Source organism: Callithrix jacchus, chromosome 15, assembly GCF_049354715.1.
Source record: "Callithrix jacchus isolate 240 chromosome 15, calJac240_pri, whole genome shotgun sequence".
In the NCBI taxonomy this organism is placed as follows: Eukaryota; Metazoa; Chordata; class Mammalia; order Primates; family Cebidae; genus Callithrix; species Callithrix jacchus.
The window spans coordinates 12,261,494-12,282,336 of NC_133516.1; the positions used below are offsets into that span (position 1 = coordinate 12,261,494).

The 20,843-nt window shown below is 43.9% G+C and overlaps 1 protein-coding gene across 15 annotated transcripts in view; it reads right to left on the reverse strand.

Moving 5' to 3' along the window:
- MCF2L2 (MCF.2 cell line derived transforming sequence-like 2) overlaps positions 1 to 20,843 on the reverse strand; it is a 264,853-nt gene that overhangs the window by 22,611 nt on the left and 221,399 nt on the right. For 6 of the 15 annotated variants that reach the window (XR_013527026.1, XR_013527027.1, XR_013527033.1 and 3 more), the window contains 2 exons: positions 17,396 to 17,429; positions 15,491 to 15,588 (listed from right to left, as the gene is read on the reverse strand). The exons of 1 other annotated variant lie outside the window; for it this stretch is intronic. Coding sequence is in view for 5 of the 14 variants with exons in the window: in XM_078350245.1 (XP_078206371.1) it covers positions 15,501 to 15,588; positions 17,396 to 17,429 (122 nt within the window). In the remaining 9 variants the exon portion in view is untranslated. Of the gene's footprint in view, positions 1 to 132; positions 15,226 to 15,490; positions 15,589 to 15,673; positions 15,827 to 17,395; positions 17,430 to 17,516; positions 18,484 to 20,843 lie in introns of those variants that run through there. 8 more of the 15 variants (XR_013527028.1, XR_013527031.1, XR_013527030.1 and 5 more) reach the window with 5 other exon arrangements.

The following is a 20,843-nucleotide window of genomic DNA, read 5'->3' on the forward strand; positions in this document are numbered from 1 at the left end:
TGGGTAAACTGCAACAATTTTTTCCCGTTCTGTTGGTTGCCAATTCGCTCTAATGACTGTTTCTTTTGCCGTGCAGACGCTGTGGAGTTTGATTAGGTCCCATTTGCCTATTTTGGCTTTTGTTGCTAATGCTTTTGGTGTTTTGGTCATGAAGTCCTTGCCTACTCCTATGTCCTGAATGGTTTTGCCTAGATTTTCTTCTAGGGTTTTTATGGTGTTAGGTCTTACGTTTAAGTCTTTAATCCATCTGGAGTTAATTTTAATGTAAGGTGTCAGGAAGGGTTCCAGTTTCTGCTTTCTGCACATAGCTAGCCAGTTTTCCCAACATCATTTATTAAACAGGGAATCCTTTCCCCATTGCTTGTTTTTGTCAGGTTTATAAAAAATCATACGGTTGTAGATATGTTGTGTTGCCTCCAAGGCCTCTGTTCTGTTCCATTGTTCTATATCTCTGTTTTGATACCAGTCCCATGCTGTTTTGATTACTGTAGCCTGGTAGTATAGTTTGAAATCTGGTAGTGTGATGCCCCTCGCTGTGTTCTTTTTGCTTGGAATTGACTTGGCTATGTGGGCTCTCTTTTGGTTCCATATGAAGTTTAAGGTGGTTTTCTCCAGTTCGGTGAAGAAGGTCATTGGTAGCTTGATGGGGATAGTGTTGAATCTGTAAATTACTTTGGGCAGTATGGCCATTTTCACAATATTAATTCTTCCTAACCATGAACATGGAATGTTTCTCCATCTGTTCGTGTCCTCTCTTATTTCATTGAGAAGTGGTTTGTAATTTTCCTTGAAGAGGTCCTTACGTTCCTTGTTAGTTCTATTCCTAGGTATTTTATTCTCTTTGTAGTAATTGTGAATGGCAGTTCGTTCTTGATTTGGCTCTCTTTAAGTCTGTTATTGGTGTATAGGAATGCTTGTGATTTTTGCACATTGATTTTGTATCCTGAGACTTTGCTGAAGTTGCTTATCAGTTTCAGGAGATTTGGGGCTGAGACGATGGGGTCTTCTAGATATACTATCATGTTGTCTGCAAATAGAGACAATTTGGCTTCCTCCTTTCCTATTTGAATACCCTTTATTTCTTTTTCTTGCCTGATTGCTCTGGCTAGAACTTCCAATAGTATATATCAAATAGGAGTGGTGAGAGAGGACATCCTTGTCTAGTGCCAGATTTCAAAGGGAATGCTTCCAGTTTTTGCCCATTCAGTATGATATTGGCTGTTAGTTTGTTGTAAATGGCTTTTATTATTTTGAGATACGTTCCGTCAATACTGAGTTTATTGAGGGTTTTTAGCATAAAGGGCTGTTGAGTTTTGTCAAAGGTCTTCTCTGCATCAATTGAGATAATCATGTGGTTTTTGTTTTTGGTTCTGTTTATGTGGTGAATTATGTTTATAGTCTTGAGTATGTTGAACCAGCCTTGCTTCCCCGGGATGAATCCGACTTGATCATGGTGGATAAGCTTTTTGATGTGCTGTTGCATTTGGCTTGCCAGTATTTTATTGAAGATTTTTGTGTCTATGTTCATCATGGATATTGGCCTGAAGTTTTCTTTTCTTGTTGAGTATCTGCCAGATTTTGGTATCAGGATGATGTTGGTCTCATAAAATGATTTGGGAAGGATTCCCTCTTTCTGGATTATTTGGAATAGTTTCAGAAGGAATGGTAACATTTCTTCCTTGTGTGTCTGGTAGAATTTGGTTGTGAACCCATCTGGACCTGGGCTTTTTTTGTGTGGCAGGCTCTTAATTGCTGACTCAACTTCAGATCTTGTTATTGGTCTGTTCAGGGTTTCGTCTTCTTCCTGGTTTAGGATTGGGAGGATGCAAGTGTCCAGGAATTTATCCATTTCTTCCAGGTTTACTAGTTTATATGCATAGAGTTGTTTGTAATATTCTCTGATGATGGTTTGAATTTCTATGGGATCTGTGGTGATTTCCCCTTTATCATTTTTTATTGCATCTATTTGATTATTCTCTATTTTCTTTTTATTAATCTGGCTAGTGGTCTATTTTGTTGATCTTTTCAAAAAACCAGCTCCTGGATTTATTGATTTTTTGAAGGGTTTTTCGTGTGTCTATCTCCTTCAGTTCTGCTCTTATCTTAGTTATTTCTTGTCTTCTGCTAGGTTTTGAGTTTTTTGATCTTTCTCCTCTAGCTCTTTCAATTTTGATGATAGGGTGTCAATTTTGGATCTCTCCTTTCTTCTCATGTGGGCACTTATTGCTATATATTTTCCTCTGGAGACTGCTTTAAATGTGTCCCAGAGATTCTGGTATGTTGTGTCTTCATTCTCGTTGGTTTTGAAGAACTTCTTTATTTCTGCCTTCATTTCATTGTTTATCCAGTCAACATTCAAGAGCCAATTGTTCAGTTTCCATGAAGCTGTGCAGTTCTGAGTTAGTTTCTGAATTCTGAGTTCTAACTTGATTGCACTGTGGTCTGAGAGACCATTTGTTATGATTTCCGTTCTTTTGCATTTGCTGAGGAGTGATTTACTTCCAAGTATGTGGTCAATTTTAGAGTAGGTGTGATGTGGTGCTGAGAAGAATGTATATTCTGTGGATTTGGGGTGGAGATCTCTGTAAATGTCTATCAGGTTTGCTTGTTCCAGGTCTGAGTTCAAGTTCTGGATGTCCTTGTTAATTTTCTGTCTGGTTGATCTGTCTAATATTGATGGTGGAGTGTTAAAGTCTCCCACTATTATTGTGTGGGAATCTAAGTCTCTTTGTAAGTCATTAAGAACTTGCCTTATGTATCTCGGTGCTCCTGTACTGGGTCCGTATATATTTAGGATTGTTAGCTTTTCTTGTTGTATCGATCGTTTTACCATTATGTAATGTCCTTCTTTGTCTCTTTTGATCTTTGTTGCTTTAAAGTCTATTTTATCATAGATGAGAATTGCAACTCCTGCTTTTTTTTGCTCTCCGTTTGCTTGGTAAATTTTCCTCCATCCCTTTATTTTCAGCCTTTGTGTATCCTTGCATGTGAGATGGGTTTCCTGGATACAGCACACCGATAGGTTTTGGCTTTTTATCCAATTTGCCAGTCTGTGTCTTTTGATTGGTGTATTTAGCCCATTTACATTTAGGGTTAATATTGTTATGTGTGAATTTGCTACTGCCATTTTGATGCTAGCTGGCTGTTTTGCCTGTTAGTTGATGCAGATTCTTCATTTTGTTGATGCTCTTTACCATTTGGTATGTTTTTGGAGTGGCTGGTATTGGCTGTTCCTTTCTATGTGTAGTGCCTCTTTCAGGAGCTCTTGTAAAGCAGGCCTGGTGGTGATGAAATCTCTGAGTACTTGCTTGTTTGCAAAGGATTTTATTTTTCCTTCACTTAAGAAGCTTAGTGTGGCTGGGTATGAAATTCTGGGTTGAAAGTTCTTTTCTTTAAGGATGTTGAATATTGGCCCCACTCTCTTCTGGCTTGTAGGATTTCTGCCCAGAGATCTGCTGTGAGTCTGATGGGCTTCCCTTTGTGGGTAACCCGACCTTTCTCTCTGGCTGCCTTTAGCATTTTCTCCTTCATTTCAACCCTGGTGAATCTGATGATTATGTGCCTTGGGGTTGCTCTTCTTGAGAAGTATCTTTGTGGTGTTCTCTGTATTTCCTGGACTTGAATATTGGCCTGCCTTGCTAGGTTGGGGAAGTTTTCCTGGATAATATCCTGAAGGGTATTTTCCAGCTTGGATTCATTCTCGTCGTCACATTCAGGTACACCTATCAAATGTAGATTAGGTCTCTTCACATAGTCCCACATTTCTTGGAGACTTTATTCATTCCTTTTTGCACTTTTTTCTCTAATCCTGCCTTCTTGTTTTATTTCATTGAGTTGATCTTCGACCTCTGATATCCTTTCTTCTGCTTGGTCAATTCGGCTGTTGAAACTTGTGCATGCTTCACGAAGTTCTCGTGTTGTTTTTCAGCTCCATCAATTCACTCATATTCCTCTCTAAGTTGTCTATTCTTATTATCATTTCATCAAATCTTTTTTCAAGGTTCTTAGTTTCTTTGCATTGAGTTAGAACATGTTCTTTTAGCTCACAGAAGTTTCTCCTTACCCATCTCCTGAAGTCTGATTCTGTCATTTCATCACACTCATTCTCCATCCAGCTTTGTTCCCTTGCTGGTGAGGAGTTGTGATCCCTTTTGGAGGAGAAGTGTTCTGGTTTCAGGTGTTTTCCACCTTTTTGCACTGGTTTCTTCCCATCTTTATGGATTTATCCACCTGTTGTCTGTGTAGTTGCTGATTTTCAGATTGGGTCTCTGAGTGGACATCCAGATTGTTGATGATGAAGTTATTTCTGTTTCTTAGTTTTCAGTCTGGCCCCTCTGCTGTAGGACTGCTGAGGTCCACTCCTGTCCCTGCTTGCCTGGGGATCACCTGCAGCAGCTGCAGAACAGTAAGGGTTGCTACCAGTTTCTTCTTCTCTTTGTCCCAGAATGATGCCTGCCAAATGTCAGTCTGATCAGTCCTTTGTGAGGTGACTCTTTGGATATACAGGGGTCAGGGAGCTACTTGAGGAGACAGTCTGTTCTTTATAGGAGCTCAAGTGCTAAGCTGTGAGCTCCATTGTTCATTCAGAGCTGCTAGGCAGGTACGTTTAAGTCTGCTGCAGCAGAACTCATAAACCCCTTCTTCTTTTTCCCAGGTGCTCTGTCCTGGGGCATTAGGGCTTTATTTATGAGTATCCATTGTGCTGCTGTCTTTTTTTTTTTCAGGGCTGCCCTGCCCAGCAAGGAGGTAGCTTAGTCACTGTCTGCCTGCAGAGGCTTTGCTGTGCTCTGCCCTGCTGCCATGTGAACTTCCCTGCAGTCCTGTTTATATGGGTGTGGTTAGAACTACCTCAGCAATGGTGGCCCATCTCTGTAATGGTGGACTCTGTTATAGCGGTTGCCTCAGCAACGGCAAGCTGCCTTGGCAATGGCAGACTACCTCCATAGGGGTGGATTGCTTCGGTAATGGCGGACACCCCTCCCGCAAGGATCTGCACGATCCGGGTTCAGCTGTGCTTGCTGTGAAACTCTCAACCCCGAGCATTTCCAATTGCTGTTTTTGTTTTTGTGGGGGTGGGACCACCGAGCCTGATCACCTGGCTCCCTGCTTCAGAGCCTTTTTTTCTTAAGTCGAAGAGTTGACTTTCTCCCAAGTGTTCCAGTCGCCTGCTGAAAGGGTGCTGGGATCTGTGTGATTTCCCGTGCGGCGACCCACTGTGCCAGCTGAAACAACAGTGCTACCCGGGAATCTCCTGGCCTGGCTCCCTGTTTCAGACCCGTTTAATCAGATGAATGCGTGAATCTGCCTTCTTGGAGCTCCAATTGCCAGCTTAGAAGGGCAACCAGACCAGTGTATTTTGTATGGAGAACCACCATGCTGGGGCGCCAGCTGAAACAGCTGCACTGGCCAAAACAGCTGCGCTGGCGACCCATGGGGCTCCTCTGCTTGGGAATCTCCTGGTCTGTGGGCAATAAAGATCCATGTGGAAATGCGGCATCCACTCACCCTCTGTGCTTTCACTGGGAGCTGCAATCCTGAGCTGCTCCTAAAGGGCCATCTTGGATCTTCTCTCTAAAGGCGATTTTAATGAATGCTACCTTATCTAAGCCTTTGCTGCTTCTATTGATATGAGGACTAGATACCTGAGATTTCTAAATCTACCTTGTTAGCTAGGAATAATTTAAATGATAGTTAAAAATATATCACATGTAAGAGTCCTTTATCTACTAAGCACTGTTCCAAGAGCTTTACATGGATCTATTTTCCCTATAATAACCTAAGGAGGTAGGTACTGGCATCTCATTTTACAAATGAGAAAACAAAGGCAAAAAAGCTGAAGAGCATATCCACAGCATACAAGATGATAAAGATGAGATTTGAACTTTAGAAGTCTGGCTCCAAACTCCCTCTTAGCAGACACTATACTTACAAGCATTTTATATAGTATATATACATATGTATGTACAGTGAATATCTCTATCTGTATATCATCTCTCATTCTATATGTAGGTGGAAGTGAGAGAGAGAAAATGAAAAAACAGGAAGGCAAGAGGAGCACTTTTTTTTTTTGAAAGAGTCTTACGCATTTGCCTAGGCTGGAGTGCAGTGGTGTCATCTTGGCTCACAGTAACCTCTTCCTTTTGTGTTCAAGTGATTGTCATGTCTAGCCTCCCGAGTAGCTGGGATTACAGGCATGTACCACCATGCCTGGCTAATTTTTGTATTTTTAGTAGCTACAGGGTTTTGCCATTTTGGTCAGGGTGGTCTCAAACTCCTGTCCTCAAGTGTTCCACCTGCCTCAGCCTCCTAAAGTGCTGGGATAACAGGTGTGAGCCACTGACCCTGGCCCTTGGAGTACCTTTGAATAACTGAATAAAGTTCAAACTGGCTGGATTACAGAGTGAAGTGTGAAGAGTCATAAGCAATGAGGTTATAAGTGATCAGGAAAGTAAATAAAATAGACTTTTTTTCTGTTTAGTTAAGGAGTTTGGATTTTTAAAAAGTCATTAGAGAGTTTAAGGAAGGATGCTACTCTTATGAACAGTGGAGAATAGATTGGAGGGTGGCAGGCTGGGGGAAAGCAGTCTGGTTAGAGAATTGTAATAATCCCTGAGGAATAGAACAGTGGCCTGAGAAAACTTGGTGAGTGGCTGAATGCAAGGAATGATGGAGAGTGAGCAGTCTGGGATATGAATGGGTTTCTGACTTGGACCAATGGCCAGATGAAAATACAATCCTCTGAGGTGCTAAGGACCTGTTTGCAGAAAGAAGACAAATTCACTTTAGGTACCTAAGTTATGTCCAAGTGCTCAGGAGAAAGAGCTGGGGCTGGAAATATACATGTGCTAATTATTAGTGTTGGAATGGTAACTGAAGCCACAGAGTAGAGATCACTGTTGCTCTTGGAACTAGCATAGATGAGTGGTAGAAGGAGATGCCTAGAGGAGTCTTAGAAGGAACAGCCAGAGAGAGAGAAAAAAAAGAAAACTGGAAAGCCAATGGAAGAGAGTGTTTCCAGTAGGAGAGAGTGGTCGACAGTGCTGAGTAACGTTGGAAGAAGTGTTCACCATCTGGTGAAATAAGGAAGATGCTGGCAGCATTGTTGGAAGTCAGACCATTGTAGGTGGAAGAGTGAATGGGAGGAGAAGAGTTTAAGATAATTATAGTCAACTCATTTAAGGTGGTGAGATGGGAAAGCAGGAAAGTAGGAAAGAAGGAATATATAGTAACAGGTAACATCTTAGAACATGTATCAGTTTTGATAGAAAGGAGCCAGTAGATCAAGAAAAATGGAAGCTATAGGAGACAGAACAATCAATCCATCTAATCCACCCTTTGAAGAGGTCAGAAGGAATGCAATTACGAGAAGAGACAGAAAGTTTAGCCTAAGACAAGGGGGAAGGACACCTATGGACAAAAAGAATGAAAGAAAAGTTAATAAGTTTGTAGATTTGTTTGCCAGCCATTTAAGTGGTCATTGAACATGGGAGATTTTGTAAAGAAAGAGGTAAGATTATATTCTGAGAGTGAAGGAAGTGGCTGTAGAATTGGGGAATTGAATTTTGAAAAATTTTTTTAATTTTGTAGACTTTATAAATAGATATTGTAGAGAATGGGAGAAAGAGAGAACTGACTAGAGAAATAAAGTATTGCTGGATGGTGTTAAGAATTCTACTGAAGTTGAAAATCACGAATGGATTTGTAGTGGCACCAATATATTTGCGCGATTTGTGAGAGTAGTGCTAAGCTGCTTGGCCTAGCAAGCCTGGGCTGGGTTTTTGCCAGGAAAATGTGATAGCAGGTCATCTAGGCAAGGAAGTTAAATTCATTGGCAAGAGAATGGTTGAAGTCATGAGCCATGAAGGAAGTGAAATAACTGAAAGTACTGATAGTGAGAAACGGAGAATAAGTGGAAAAACATGTTCCTATAATGTTAAATAATAGATGTGGCAATGATAAAATGAAAGTTAAAAGAATAAGAGACGTCAGAGTGTAGGAAGGTTGAATCTAGGATTTCAGAGGAAGAATCAGTCTTGGAGAATCCAGAATCTAAGCTGGAAGAAGGAGGGTATTAATTAAGGAAAATTTAATAAGACCACACCACTTTGAGAAAGATGCTTCTTGCAGCTATGTGTAGGTAGACAGCAGTGAGAAGATGCTGAACGAAAGCAGCTAAGAGGCTTATTTGAATAAATCAGGAACCACGTATTTGAATTGTGGATATAAAGATAGGGGAAATAGGCTAATTTTTTTTTGCATTGAAAGGAATATATGTAACTTTTCTTTCTCCAAAGTGATAAAAACCTAAATTTTTTTAGTCAATAATATGTATGTATGTGTATGTGTGCATGTGTATATACATGTGTACACACACACACACACACACACATTTTTCATTCCAGCCCAAGCTGAATTTTTACATTTAACTTTTAAACAAACTGATTTCATAATGTAATGGAAATAATGCTCTAATAAGAGATTTGCTTAAATCCATCTTCTTGTCTTTCTTTTTAGCATGCATATCTACTACTCAATGGAAGGCAGTGATAACAGTCATATTATATTTTATGGCATTTTGGTGTATTTCTTTCTAGTCTTTTTTGACTGGACATATTCTTGCCTGATTGCAGTTAATAGCATTTTCACACTTATACCTGTTTTATTTAATGTGACAACATGAATATTAATTATGTCTTTGTAAGCATCATATAGTATGACTGTGTAACATTATTATTTTCTTTCCTTTTAGTTATCAAAAAAGTACATCATTTCCATCAGTTCAATGTTCTCTCTCCTTATGCCTTGATCTCAAACACAGATGTGTAGTATATATAATAAAAAACTAATGCTTCTGGAAGGAGGATTCCCATTTGAATATTTATGTAGAACAGACACAGTGAGAGGGAGTCTTCTTGCCGATTTTGTTTTATTCCCGCAGGGACTGACATTTTTAGCAAATTGGTTGTCTATAATTTTAACAAATCAAAAGATTTCTACATAAAGACTCAAATTTATCTCCTGAAAAAAATCAGACAATCTGTCAATACTAGAACCTGTCTAGGAGATTTGAGTGTTGTGTGTCCCTTTTAGACAGTGTATGTGTTCACTTTTTCCCCCCACCTCCCTCCTCCAGACAGGACTTGGGGGCATCTGAGGAAAACTCCAAGAGATTCCTCTCCAGGGAAGTCATCCTGGGGTCCCCTTATGACATGAGCAAACAGTGAGGACAGGAGAATGACCTCTATCTTGCTGAAAGCTCTGTGAGGGAGGGATGAAGGGACCGAGGGAGCTGTGCCCTTGACCTTCCCCTAAGTGAATGGGAAGGGCTGTGTCTTCATGGCCTCTGTGCTTCGGATGATGCCGGGGCTGCCAGGGACCACAGAGCCACCCACTGAGAGGGAGGGGGTTGGCCTGGCTCAGGGGACTTCATCAGCCACAGCCTGGGGTGGGCAGAGCTGGGAGTGACACAGGAACTGAAAAGCCTGAGAAACTCCAGCCCCTCTGCAGGGTAACTGGCACCTCCAGGTAAAATGACCAGCTGGTTCCAGCCCTTCTGCAGGGTAGGTGGTGCCTCCAGGTAAGATGACTGCCTGGAGCTGGCAGCTCCTTCCCCTGCTCTCCCGGGGACCCTGCTGGGAATTGTGGGGAGGGGCACACGCTGGGCACAGAGGCGTTCTCTGCACTGTTTCAGGGTCATGTGAGCCATTCCCTGCCTCCAGGTGAGGATTTGTGGAGCCCAGAAAGAGGAAGGATGCTCCCAGCGCTGCTGAGCCTGATCCCACCTCCCTGTGGGTGGACCATCAGCACAGGCCCTGACAACGCAGAGAAAGACACAAGACCCACCTGGGCCAGTGACAGCAGGAGCTCCCGATGCCACAGGGGAGGGTAGGAGGCCTGGAGCACCACAGGGGCCCAGGTCAGTCTGGAGCCAGGCTCTCCACGCTCCTGAGAGTGCAGCCTCAGGGAGATGCGAACTGTACCCCCAACACAGCAGACACGCAGGAATACATTTACACAATCCAAACTCAAGCACGCGGAACAATATTCACCCTCACGGTGTGTGACGTCCTTGTCTGTCCCACCCCATCCTATGGCCCTCTGTCTTATGCTAGGAGACAAAGCAGGAGAGGGCTGCGGAGGTGGGGGAGTCTCATCCAGGCCCGTGGGTGGCAAGTCACTCCGGAGAGAAGCTGCAGCTGCTCGGAGTGTACCCTCGCCTGTCTCCCCCGGGGCCTGGGTTCCTGGCAGCAGAGACAGTAACCTATTCACCAGGTATCCCCCAGGGCTCTGGAAAAAACCCAGAATTCTCAGAACCAGAAAACCTTAGAGAACATCCTGCAGGCAGAGCCCCTGGTTCAATGGAGAGGAAAGTGTGGCTCCTGGGGCCCCGCCAGGGACAGCGATTGACCACCAGGCTGTGGGCACAGTGGGAACTGGCTCGAGGCCCTGTGGGGGCTGAGTGAGGGCCAGGACTGGGGCATCCTGACTCCTGGAGATCATGTCCCCTTCCTCACCCAGTCCTTCCAGTCCCCGCCCCTTTTCATGTATTTATTTTGGAGACAGGGTCTGGCTTGTCACCCAGGCTGGAGTGCAGTGGTGTGATCATGGCTCACTGCAGCCTTGACGTCCTGGGTTGAACTGATCCTCCCACATCAGCCTCCTGAGTGGCTGGGACCACAGGCACAGGCCATCACACCCAGCTAGTTTTTGTAGAGATGGAGTCTCTACTAATTTTTTAGTGGAGACAGGGTTTCAGCATGTTGGCCAGGCTGGTCTCGAACTCCTGAGCTCAACTGATCTGCCCACCTCTGCCTCCCACAGTGCTGGGATTACAGGTGTGAGCCATGTCGCCCGGCCCCTGGGCTGACTTTTGCTGCCTTACATCATCTGTGTATTTAACCCCCTGCCGGATTCACTGGCCACGGGCTCTGGGTCCTAAGAGTCTTAGGCACTGAGGAGCTGGCAGCACTGAGAGGACTCCAGCATCTCAGACTCAGGGTCTGGCCAATCCGGGGCATGTGAGGGAACAACTGAGAGGTCCACAGCCCCATGGCATGAGGGGGCTCTGGAGTCTGTCAGACCCGATTGTGACCTGTCACTCACTAGCTGTGTGATCTTGGGTGTATCACTTAAGCTCGCTGAGCATCAGCTTCCTTATTTCTAAAATGGAGATAATGACATCAATTTTGCAGTCTTGGTAGGAGGATTAACAAATCTTCTGATAAAGAAAAATGTCTGGTACATCATGGGAATTCAATGAATGGTACTTGTGATGATTATGGTTCACAGCAATTACAATAATACTAAAGACAGGGGCTCAGAGCAGCTCTGGGCACTCCAGGTGTGCTGTTATTACTTAGAGCAGGGGGAGGTTTGTCCTTCCATTTTCTTGTCCTCATAAACACTCAGGGAAGGAAATGTAAAGATAATAAATGGCTTTAAAAAGAAACAGAGCACACACACACATCCACACACCCCACAGAAAAACCATGCCAAACACACAGGTTCTTGACAAGTATTCAATTTGATCATAGCAAAATTTTCTTTTGTTTTTTTGAGATGGAGTCTCGCTTCGTTACCCAGGCTGGAGTGCAGTGGTGTGATCTTGGCTCACTGCAACCTCCGCCTCCCAGGTTCAAGCAATTCTCCTGCCTCAGCCTCCCAAGTAGCAGGGATTACACACATGCACCACGACACCCAGCTAATTGTTGTCTTTTTAGTAGAGACAGGGTTTCACCATATTGGTCAGGCTGGTCTCAAACTCCTGACCTCAGGTGATCTACCCGCCTCGGCCTCCCAAAGTGCTGGGATTACAGGTGTGAGCCACCATGCCCAGGTGATTATAACAAAATTTTAAGTAATAGTTGCATTCTTGGAAAATGAACGGAACAACTCTGGTCCCAGTCAAGATCTACTGGTGTGGTTTTTTTTAATTTTGCTTAAACAAATGGAATGAAATTTATTAACAAGTGAACCCAGTAGTGAGCTGAGATTATTCTCACCAGCATACATATTTTTGGTAAATGATAGACTTTGAAGACAAAATCATGGCGTTTCCCTTCCTGTCCACTGGATGGCACAAAGAGACCACTGTAGGTCCTGCTGCTTCAGCAGTAGCTCTCACCCCATAGATATTAAATGGGCAAATTCTATTTTCATTGTCTTTCAAACTAGATTTCTCTCTATTCCTTACAATTATGCACAGCTTTTTAAGAATCAGCTCTATCACGTAAACTAAAGGATATCATTTTCACTTGGGGGTAGGAGGTGGTGTGCTGCCTAAAGCAATGCCTCACCCTCTGGGCTTGCCTTCCTTGTGCCTGGAGGATCCTTGCTGTGTTCCTTGGTGCAAGTGTCTCCCTTGTTGAGACCCACTGAGGCTAAAGTTGGAGACATGGGGAGAAGCAAATTTCCCCATGTGGATCACTGGAGTCACCATGGGCAAGGTCACAACTCATTTGACTTCTTGTCTCCCAGATTCACGTACTCTGCGCCCTGGGGGCATGGCGCCATAAAACAGCCATTGGTTCAGCTGTATACTGCATCCTGAGTACACACCCCATCCCCACAGTGCCACGTCCAAACTGCTGCCCAGGCTCACTTTCAAGAGCCTGTCCCACTACTCTATCAGGCTGCCAGCTTCTGAATGGGGTGGTAAGACTGTCCACTGGGTGTGGTGGCTCATGACTGTAATCCCAGCACTTTGAGAGGCTGGGGTGGGTAGATCATGAGGTCAGGAGTTCGGGACCAGCCTGGTCAACATGGTGAAACCCCACTTCTACTAAAGGTAGAAAAAATTAGCTGGGCATGGTGACAGGTGCCTGTAGTCTGAGGCTGTAGGGGAGGCTGAGGCAGGAGAATCACTTGAACTCAGGAGGTGGAGGTTGCAGTGAGCCGAGATCATGCCAATGCACTCCGGCCTCCTGGGCAACAAGGTGAGATTTCATCTTAAAAAAAAAAAGTATCCTGTGATCACACGTCCACGGCTGATCCTCTTTTGCCACACTGAGTCCCCCAATCAAAGCAATGTTAATATGGCCAGGCACAGTTTCCTCAAACCTCTTGTTATTGGTGTTAAGTGGAGCATTGAGAGTCCCCGGCCTGCTGGAGCACTTCAGTTGCTCAGACCTTCCCCTGTGGTGACCTGGGACTCTCAGCACTCCACTTAACACCAGTAGGGAGGTCCTTGTGGCCATTTGGCTGGCTGGAAGCCAACACCAGAATCCCATCCATTTTAGGACCCCTCCTGGTGCTAACAGTCTTCAGTCAGGTTCCCCAGAAGCAGCCTTTGCAAATGTGTTATTGAGAAAGGGCTTTCAGATGAAGCCTGGAGACGGTTAGGGCTGAAGCCAGGGCAGGGAGGAAGCCAGGCACAGACATGGGCTTGGCAGAAGTCTAGCATCAGCCCGAGCCCCTGAGCAGTGCTGGAGCATGGACAACACCACAGCTCACCATCCTGAGCCAGGACTGGCCTCCATACCCTGAATCAGTAAGCCATGGTGGGCCATAAGCCTCCCTGGGAATGTGGATGTCTGGGTAGATGCCCTTGACCTCCTGGGCTGACAGCAGTGGTCTACTCCGCCTTGACCTCATGCATGACCTCACAGGCATTTCCTGGCTGGATGGTCCTGGTTAGGTGAGGGCAGCTGTCTGAAGGGCACAACTGGGAGCCATTGTCAGCTAACCTCTAACCTCTTAAATGTATAGAGACACTGAGGTCAGCTGTCTGCAGCAGAAATGTGGGGCAACAGCCCAGAAGGAGGATCTGGGCAGGCTGCCAATACTCTTTACCTGAATTCGATGTGTGGTTTGTTTTAAAAACTTTTTTAGAAGACTTAATTTAATTTAATTTAATTAGTTTATTTGAGAAGGAGTTTCTCTCTTATTGCCCAGGCTGGAGTGCAATGGTGTGATCTCCGCTCACCGCAACCTCTGCCTCCCAGGTTCAAGCAATTCTCCTCCCTTGGCCTCTGGAGTAGCTGGGATTACAGGTGCCTACCATCACGCCTGGCTAATTTTTTTTTTCTTTTTGAGACGGAGTCTTACTCTTTCACCAGGCTGGAGTGTAGTAGTGCAAACTCAGCTCACTGCAATCTTAGACTCCTTGGTTCAAGTGGTTCTCCCGCCTTAGCCTCCCAAGTAGCTGATATTACAGGCACGCACCACCACGCCTAGCTAATTTTTGTATTTTTAGCAGAGATGAGGTTTCACCATGTTGACCAGGATGGTCTCGAACTCCTGACCTCAGATGATCCACCCACCTCAGCCTCCCAAAGTGCTGGGATTACAGGCATGAGCCACCGCGCCCAGCTGACTTAATTTTTTTAGAGCAGTTTTAGGTTCACAGGAAAACTGAGAGGAAGGTACAAAGGTTTCCCACACATCCCCTGTGCTCACACGTGCACGGCCTCCCCGACTATCCACATCCAGAGAAGCACATGGGTTATGATGGACAAACCTACCCTGAAGATACCACATTCACCCAGTCTGTAGCTCACATCATGGTTCACTGGTGGTGTGCATTCCTTGGGTTTGGACACATTTGTTACCACATGCACAGCAGTCCCCCTTTATCCTGGGGGGCTACCTTCCAGGATCCCCAGTGGATGCCTGGAACCGCAGTGATTCCCAAACGGAACCGCCCTCAGCGGGAACATGTTTCTGTTCGTCTTCCGCCCGCCCCGATGTAACTCCTTTCTCATCTTGCTACTGCTGCTGTAACTTTGGCAGTTTGAGATGCGACAGCAAAACCTGTAAAAATTTCTTTCTCCTTCTTCACAATGTCCTGGGTAGACGATTCCTTCTCACCATAGATCTCAGCAACCTCAGCATGTGATCTTTTTTTCTTTCTTGTTAAGTCAAGAACTTTCTCCTTTTCACTTAAAGGAAGCATTTGGTGGCTTCTCTTTGGTATATCTGAATTTCCAGCATGCCTACTATGCTTTGGGGGCCATTACTAAGTAAAATAAGCGTAACGTGAACACAAGCACTGTTATCCTAATCACCAAGATGGCTACAAGTGACTAAGGCTGGCAGGGTGGGGAGCACAGACAGCGGGAACACCCTGGACGCAGGGATAATTCATGTCCCAAGCAAGGCACAGCGGAAGGCACGAGACTTCATCACTCTGCTCAGGATGGCGCATCATTTAAAACTCACTGATTGTTTATTTCTGTAATTTTCCATTTGCTATTTAGACAGCAGTCAACTAAGAGTAACTGAAACCTGGAAAGGGAAACCGTGGATGAGGGGGTGCTCCCAGACTTCTCAGTGTGAGACATTTGCCCTTCATGTTAATTCTGGCCCAATTAGTTCACACAAATGAACAGCAGGAAATCGATTTTATACCACATAGTGGTAAAATGCTGTCTTTTTCTCCCTCATTTAACTAAAGAAGGGCTGGGCCCTAGGTAGTGTCTTCCTTAGCATCTAAGCAGCAGGCATCACCCCACTGCTTCTGTGCTCCACACTCCCATGGGACCCTCCTTACCTTTAACCCCTCAGGTGCTGGAGGCTGGGTCTTCCTTGCTGGTGGCAGCTCTTTCCATATTTTCAATCCATGGTCCGCAGCCCACTCCACTGTCTTTGCTTTAGAGAAATCAACATGAACGCTGAGTCACTGGAAGGAATGACACACATCCCTCCCCTACCAGTCGGAGGAGCGCTGGCTCACCTAGTACATCTCCAGTCTGGGTCTCCAGGACTGCTGCTCCTCCCTTACCTGTAGTTGAAGACTGCCTCAGCTCGGGGGGTGATATGCAGTAAGGAAATGTCCAAAGGACACTCCTTGTTGGATTACACAGCACACCTCTAATTGGCTAGAAATCTTAAAGGGCAAGAGGTGAGGAGGAAGAATCCCCTTTGTCTTCTCAAAAATGTCTTCACTGGCTCACTATACCTCCTTCCTTCCTCTTTATTGACCCGAAATGTCAACTATTACAGTGACTCTTTTGGGTTAGACGAATCCAGAGAATAAACACCTACTAAGCACTGGAGGTCCAAGAGGAATAAGACATGCCTGAGCCAAACCTCATCACCCCCGGCCTTGCTTGTAGAGTGGCTTGCTGGCCTCATCTGATTATTCTATGAGTTCTTTCATTTGTTTACTCACTAAACATTTACTGAGCACCTACACAAGTGCCAGGCTCCGATAGATGAGGCCTGAGAGAAGCTAAAACTAATAAGACAGGCTCCATGCCCTAGAAGAATTCATGGTCTATAGGGAGGAAATGTAAACACATCATAAAATTATAGCATATTAAACACTGCAATAGAGTACTACATAAGAGTGTGGGGGCAGAGAGGAAGGGGAGAAACAGCTGTTTTCTGGAGCCCTCACCTTTTGGGGTTACGGTCTGGGAGGTTTCCACAGAGGAGCGGGCCAAATAAGCTTTAGAAAAACTAAGCAGACTCCTGTATCAGAACTGGCTCACAGTCGACAGGCATTTTCAATAACCATATATTGAGAACTCACTGAGTGCTTTGGACAGGAAGAGGAATTACCAATGCACATTGTTTGTAAGTTGTAGGAACAGAGGGGGCAAGGAGCATCAGTGAGGACTTAACCCTGAAAGAAGTGTGAGCACATCTTCCTCCCAGACAAGGGGGAATAAAGAAAGGAAGATGATCGGGAGAGTTCTGAGTGGAGAGGAGGAAGCCCGGGAGTTAACATCAGAGGGTACCTGTGCCTACTCAGCCAAGTAGGAGGCAGGGCAGCCTTGTGAAAATAGGAATGGAATGAAAGCTCAAGAAAACAGCCAAAAGCAAGGGCGATTAGGGGAGGTTTCGAACTGGCAGGTCTACCTCAACTGGCAATACAGCAAGCAAGCAAGCACCAGAAAAGATATCCTAGCTAGCAATGGGGTTTGAAACTGATTTAATATCCTAGGCTAGCAGTGAGGTTGGGAACTGATTTATTATTTTATTTTTTATATTTATTTATGTACATATGCACTTATTTATTTCTGAGATAGGCTCCTGCTCTGTCACCCAGGCTACAGTGCAGTGACGTGATCTAGGCTCACTACAGCTTCGACCTCCTGGGCTCAAGTGATCCTCCCACCTCAGCCTCCCAAGTATCTGGGACTGCAAGCGCACTACCATGAGAGGCTAATTTTTGTATTTTCTTTGGTAGAGACAGGGTTTCACCATGTTTCCCAGGCTGGTCTCAAACTCCTGGACTCAAGCAATCCATCTGCCTTAGCCTCCCAAAGGGCTGGGATTACAGGCATGAGCCACTGCACCTGGCCAATATTTTTAAAAAATTGGAAATTCCTTGTAATAAGCTAAGTGTTAGGGGGACAAAAAAAAAAAAGCAATAAAAGCAATGACATGGACTCAACATGAAACAGCTAAAGCATTTGACACATCTTTAAAATAAAAAATCAGTACTCACCCAGTGCTCATTTCAAACTGTGGATTTCCTTGGTCTAAGTTTAAAAAAAAACACCAAAAAACAACACTCTCAAATTTAAGCTATTTTGAATTAGCTTTACATACTGATTTTTAAATACACATATGTGCATAGAGAGAATACTATAAAGATCTATAAAGGTGTGTAGGTCTTGATCTTATTTTCCCAGGAGTTTAGAAAACATTGCTGCAGCCCCTGGCTCACATCCTGGCATCGTCCCCTTCTCTCTGCCTGTCCTGTTGAGTTTCCCACGTGCATTGATTCTGGGTCCAACCAAGTTCCTACAGTTAGCTCCATTAATACTGCATCAATAAATAAACAGTATGCCCATCAAATGCTGATTTTTTCCATGTGAGCCCAAATTATGTGACTTGATGAGGGAAAACTTACGAGTCCTGGGACAGGGATAAGAATCATTCTTTACTCAAGTGTTGTCCCAGGTATGAGAATAGCACCAGATCTCAATCTCCAGGGACCCTCCACCACCTCCCACAGTATAAATGCCAAATTCCTCAGCCCGATATTTGAGGTGTACCTCTCCATCTCAATTTCCTTCCACCCTATCCCTGACTCTCTCAAGCTGGGCTCCAGATCATCACTGAACGTGCTCACTTTGAGGCAGCTCTGTGGTTTTCAAGGTTCCTGGGCCACCTTTAACTACTGATGTGACTGGCACATGTTGCCCAGTTCCTAGGATGGGATGGTGGCCTTTATTTCTGCCAGGACTGGGGCTTTGCCTTGTATTTCTCACCCACCGCACTGCCTGCCCCTGCATTCTTCTGGGTGGGGCCTGATCTTTCCCAGCAGTCTTGCTACACTTTCTGATCTCAGGCAGTGATGCCACAGCTGAGGAGCTTGTCCCAAACCTCAGCGCCTGCCTCCCTCTTTGGCTTCTCCTGCGTCTGTGTCTCAACCATCAGGGACACTCTTCTCTTCCCTGCCCAAGCCCTAGCTGACTCCATCATACCTGGGTACAATGTCCTCTTCTGCCTGGTTATCTCAAGAGGCCCTCTCTCTACATCCCTCGTTGGCTCGCAGTGTCCTTCCTCTCACGCATGGCCCTGAGGTCCCTGTATATTGTCCAGTGTATAGGCTTAACAATCCCCAAAGGTTGAAAGATGTTGTTGGGTGGTGTAAAAATGAATCTAGGTGATAATGTTTTATGTCAGAGCTTTGTAAAGTGCTCAGCAGGCATGAGGTATGACAGTCCTGATATTCCTGATCTTGGAACCCTAGACACCATCTTCTCAACAATGCCTGGATATCTCTGAGCCTGAGTCTGCATTCTGCCCCTAGTCCAGCCCAGGGCCCTGGTGCCTGCTTACTCACCGTCCACTGTGGCCCCTCTCTGAATTCTTAGAACCCTTGTTGTTTGTATCACTCACAGAGACATTTCATCAGACCCTACTTGGTGCACCAGGCTCAGAAGTCTCAGTTCTGCTGCTTCTGAGATATTTCACATAATTTGAAATCACATAAATTTCAAATTATGTGAAATTGACCCTGTGATTGTACATCTGCAAAAGAAAGGGGCTGGGACAACTCCTCTGGGCCTTTATACTATATGCTGGGGCCTGGTTTTGCTTCTTACCTAGATTTTGCAATCCTGTCACAACTAGAGAGCACAATGCAATCTTAAGAAGGGCTTGAGAAATCTGTTTCTGAACTGTCAACTGAATAAATGTCATAGCAAACTTGTCTTTTTCTTCAAGGCAGGGAAGGCGGCAGGGAATCAGTTAAAATTTAAACTTTAGATTAAGGTTAATAGTGTTGAGAAGTCAATTCTCACCAAATTGGTCTATAGATTTTACACAATCCTAATCAAAATCCCAATAAGCTTTTTTGAGAAGTTGGCAAGCAGATTCTAAACTATGTGTGGAAGTATAAAGGACCCTGAATAATCAAATAACTTTGAAAAAGAGGAACAAAATTAGAGTACTCAAACTACCTCATTTTAAGGCCTATTAGAAAGCAGCAATAATGAACATAGTGAGGTAATGATGGCAAGGTAGACAAACAGATCAGTGGAAAGGAATCAGGCATCCAGAAATAGATACACTTACATAAACAGTCAGTAGGAGAAAGAATAGTGTTTTTAGCAATCGGCAATGGAAAAACTAGAACATAATATGCAAAGAACTGAAGTTTGATCCATACCTCACACCATATACAAACCCAAAACAGAAACAAACAAACCCAAAATGTATCAGAGACCTAAATGTAAAACTATAAAACTTCTAGAAGAAAACAGAGGGAGAAAATCTTTGTGGTGTTTGGATAATGATTTCTCAGGCAGGAAATCAAAAGCATAATTCATATAAATTTTTAAAATTAAATATTATAAGAATTAGTCTTTTGCTCTTCAAAAGTTACTCTTTTGGAATAAGAGAAATAGGAGAAAAAGATATGCCACACACTAAAAGAAAATATTTAATACTATAATAATTAAAATATTATAAGAATTAGACTTTTGCCCTTCAAAAATTACTCTTTTGGAAAGAGAGAAAAGGAGAATAAGATATGCCACAAACTAAAAGAAAATATTTACAAAGCATTAAAAGGACATGTATCTAGGATATACATAAAAACTCTCAAAACTCAATAATAAGAAAACAATGAGCAAAAGATTTGAACAGACCCTTCACTAAAGAAGACATAAAGATGGCAAAGAAGCACATAAAGTGAGTTCAACCATTAGTTACTAGGAAAGGCAAATTAAACCCTTAATGACATACCACTATGTCCCTATTAGAAATCTGAAAATGTAAAAGACTGACAATATCAAGTATTGGTGAGGACATGGCACAAGAGGAACTCTCACACTATGGAAATGGAGGATGATATAATCACTTTGGAAAGTAGTTAGCAATTTCCTAAAATATTAAATGTACACCTACCATATGGCCTAACCATTACACTCTTAGGTATTTATCCAAGAGAAATGAAAACACATGTTCACACAAAGACTTGTACTTGCATGTTCATAGCAGCATTATTCAAAGTAGCCCCAAAGCAGAAACAAATCGGGTGTTCATTAACAAGTAAATGGATAAAGAAGATGGGATCTAGCCAAACAATGAAGTACTACTGAAATACTACTCAGCAACAACTAAAATATGTGCTATTGTTTACAAAATGCAACATAGATGAATCTCGGAATAATTATGCTGAGGAGAGAAGCCAGACCAAAAAAAAGTACATACTTTATCGTGTCATACAAAATTCTAGAAAATGCAAACTAACCTATAGTGATAGAAAGGAAATTGGTGACCACCCAGGGTAGATGATGGGGGTGGGCAGGAGAAAGGGAATGCAAAGGGGTGTGAGCAAACCTTTGGGGGTGATGGACCTGTTCATTTTCCTGACTGTGGTGATGCCCCACAGATATATACAGATGGCAAAACTTACCAAATCGTACACGTTAAATTTG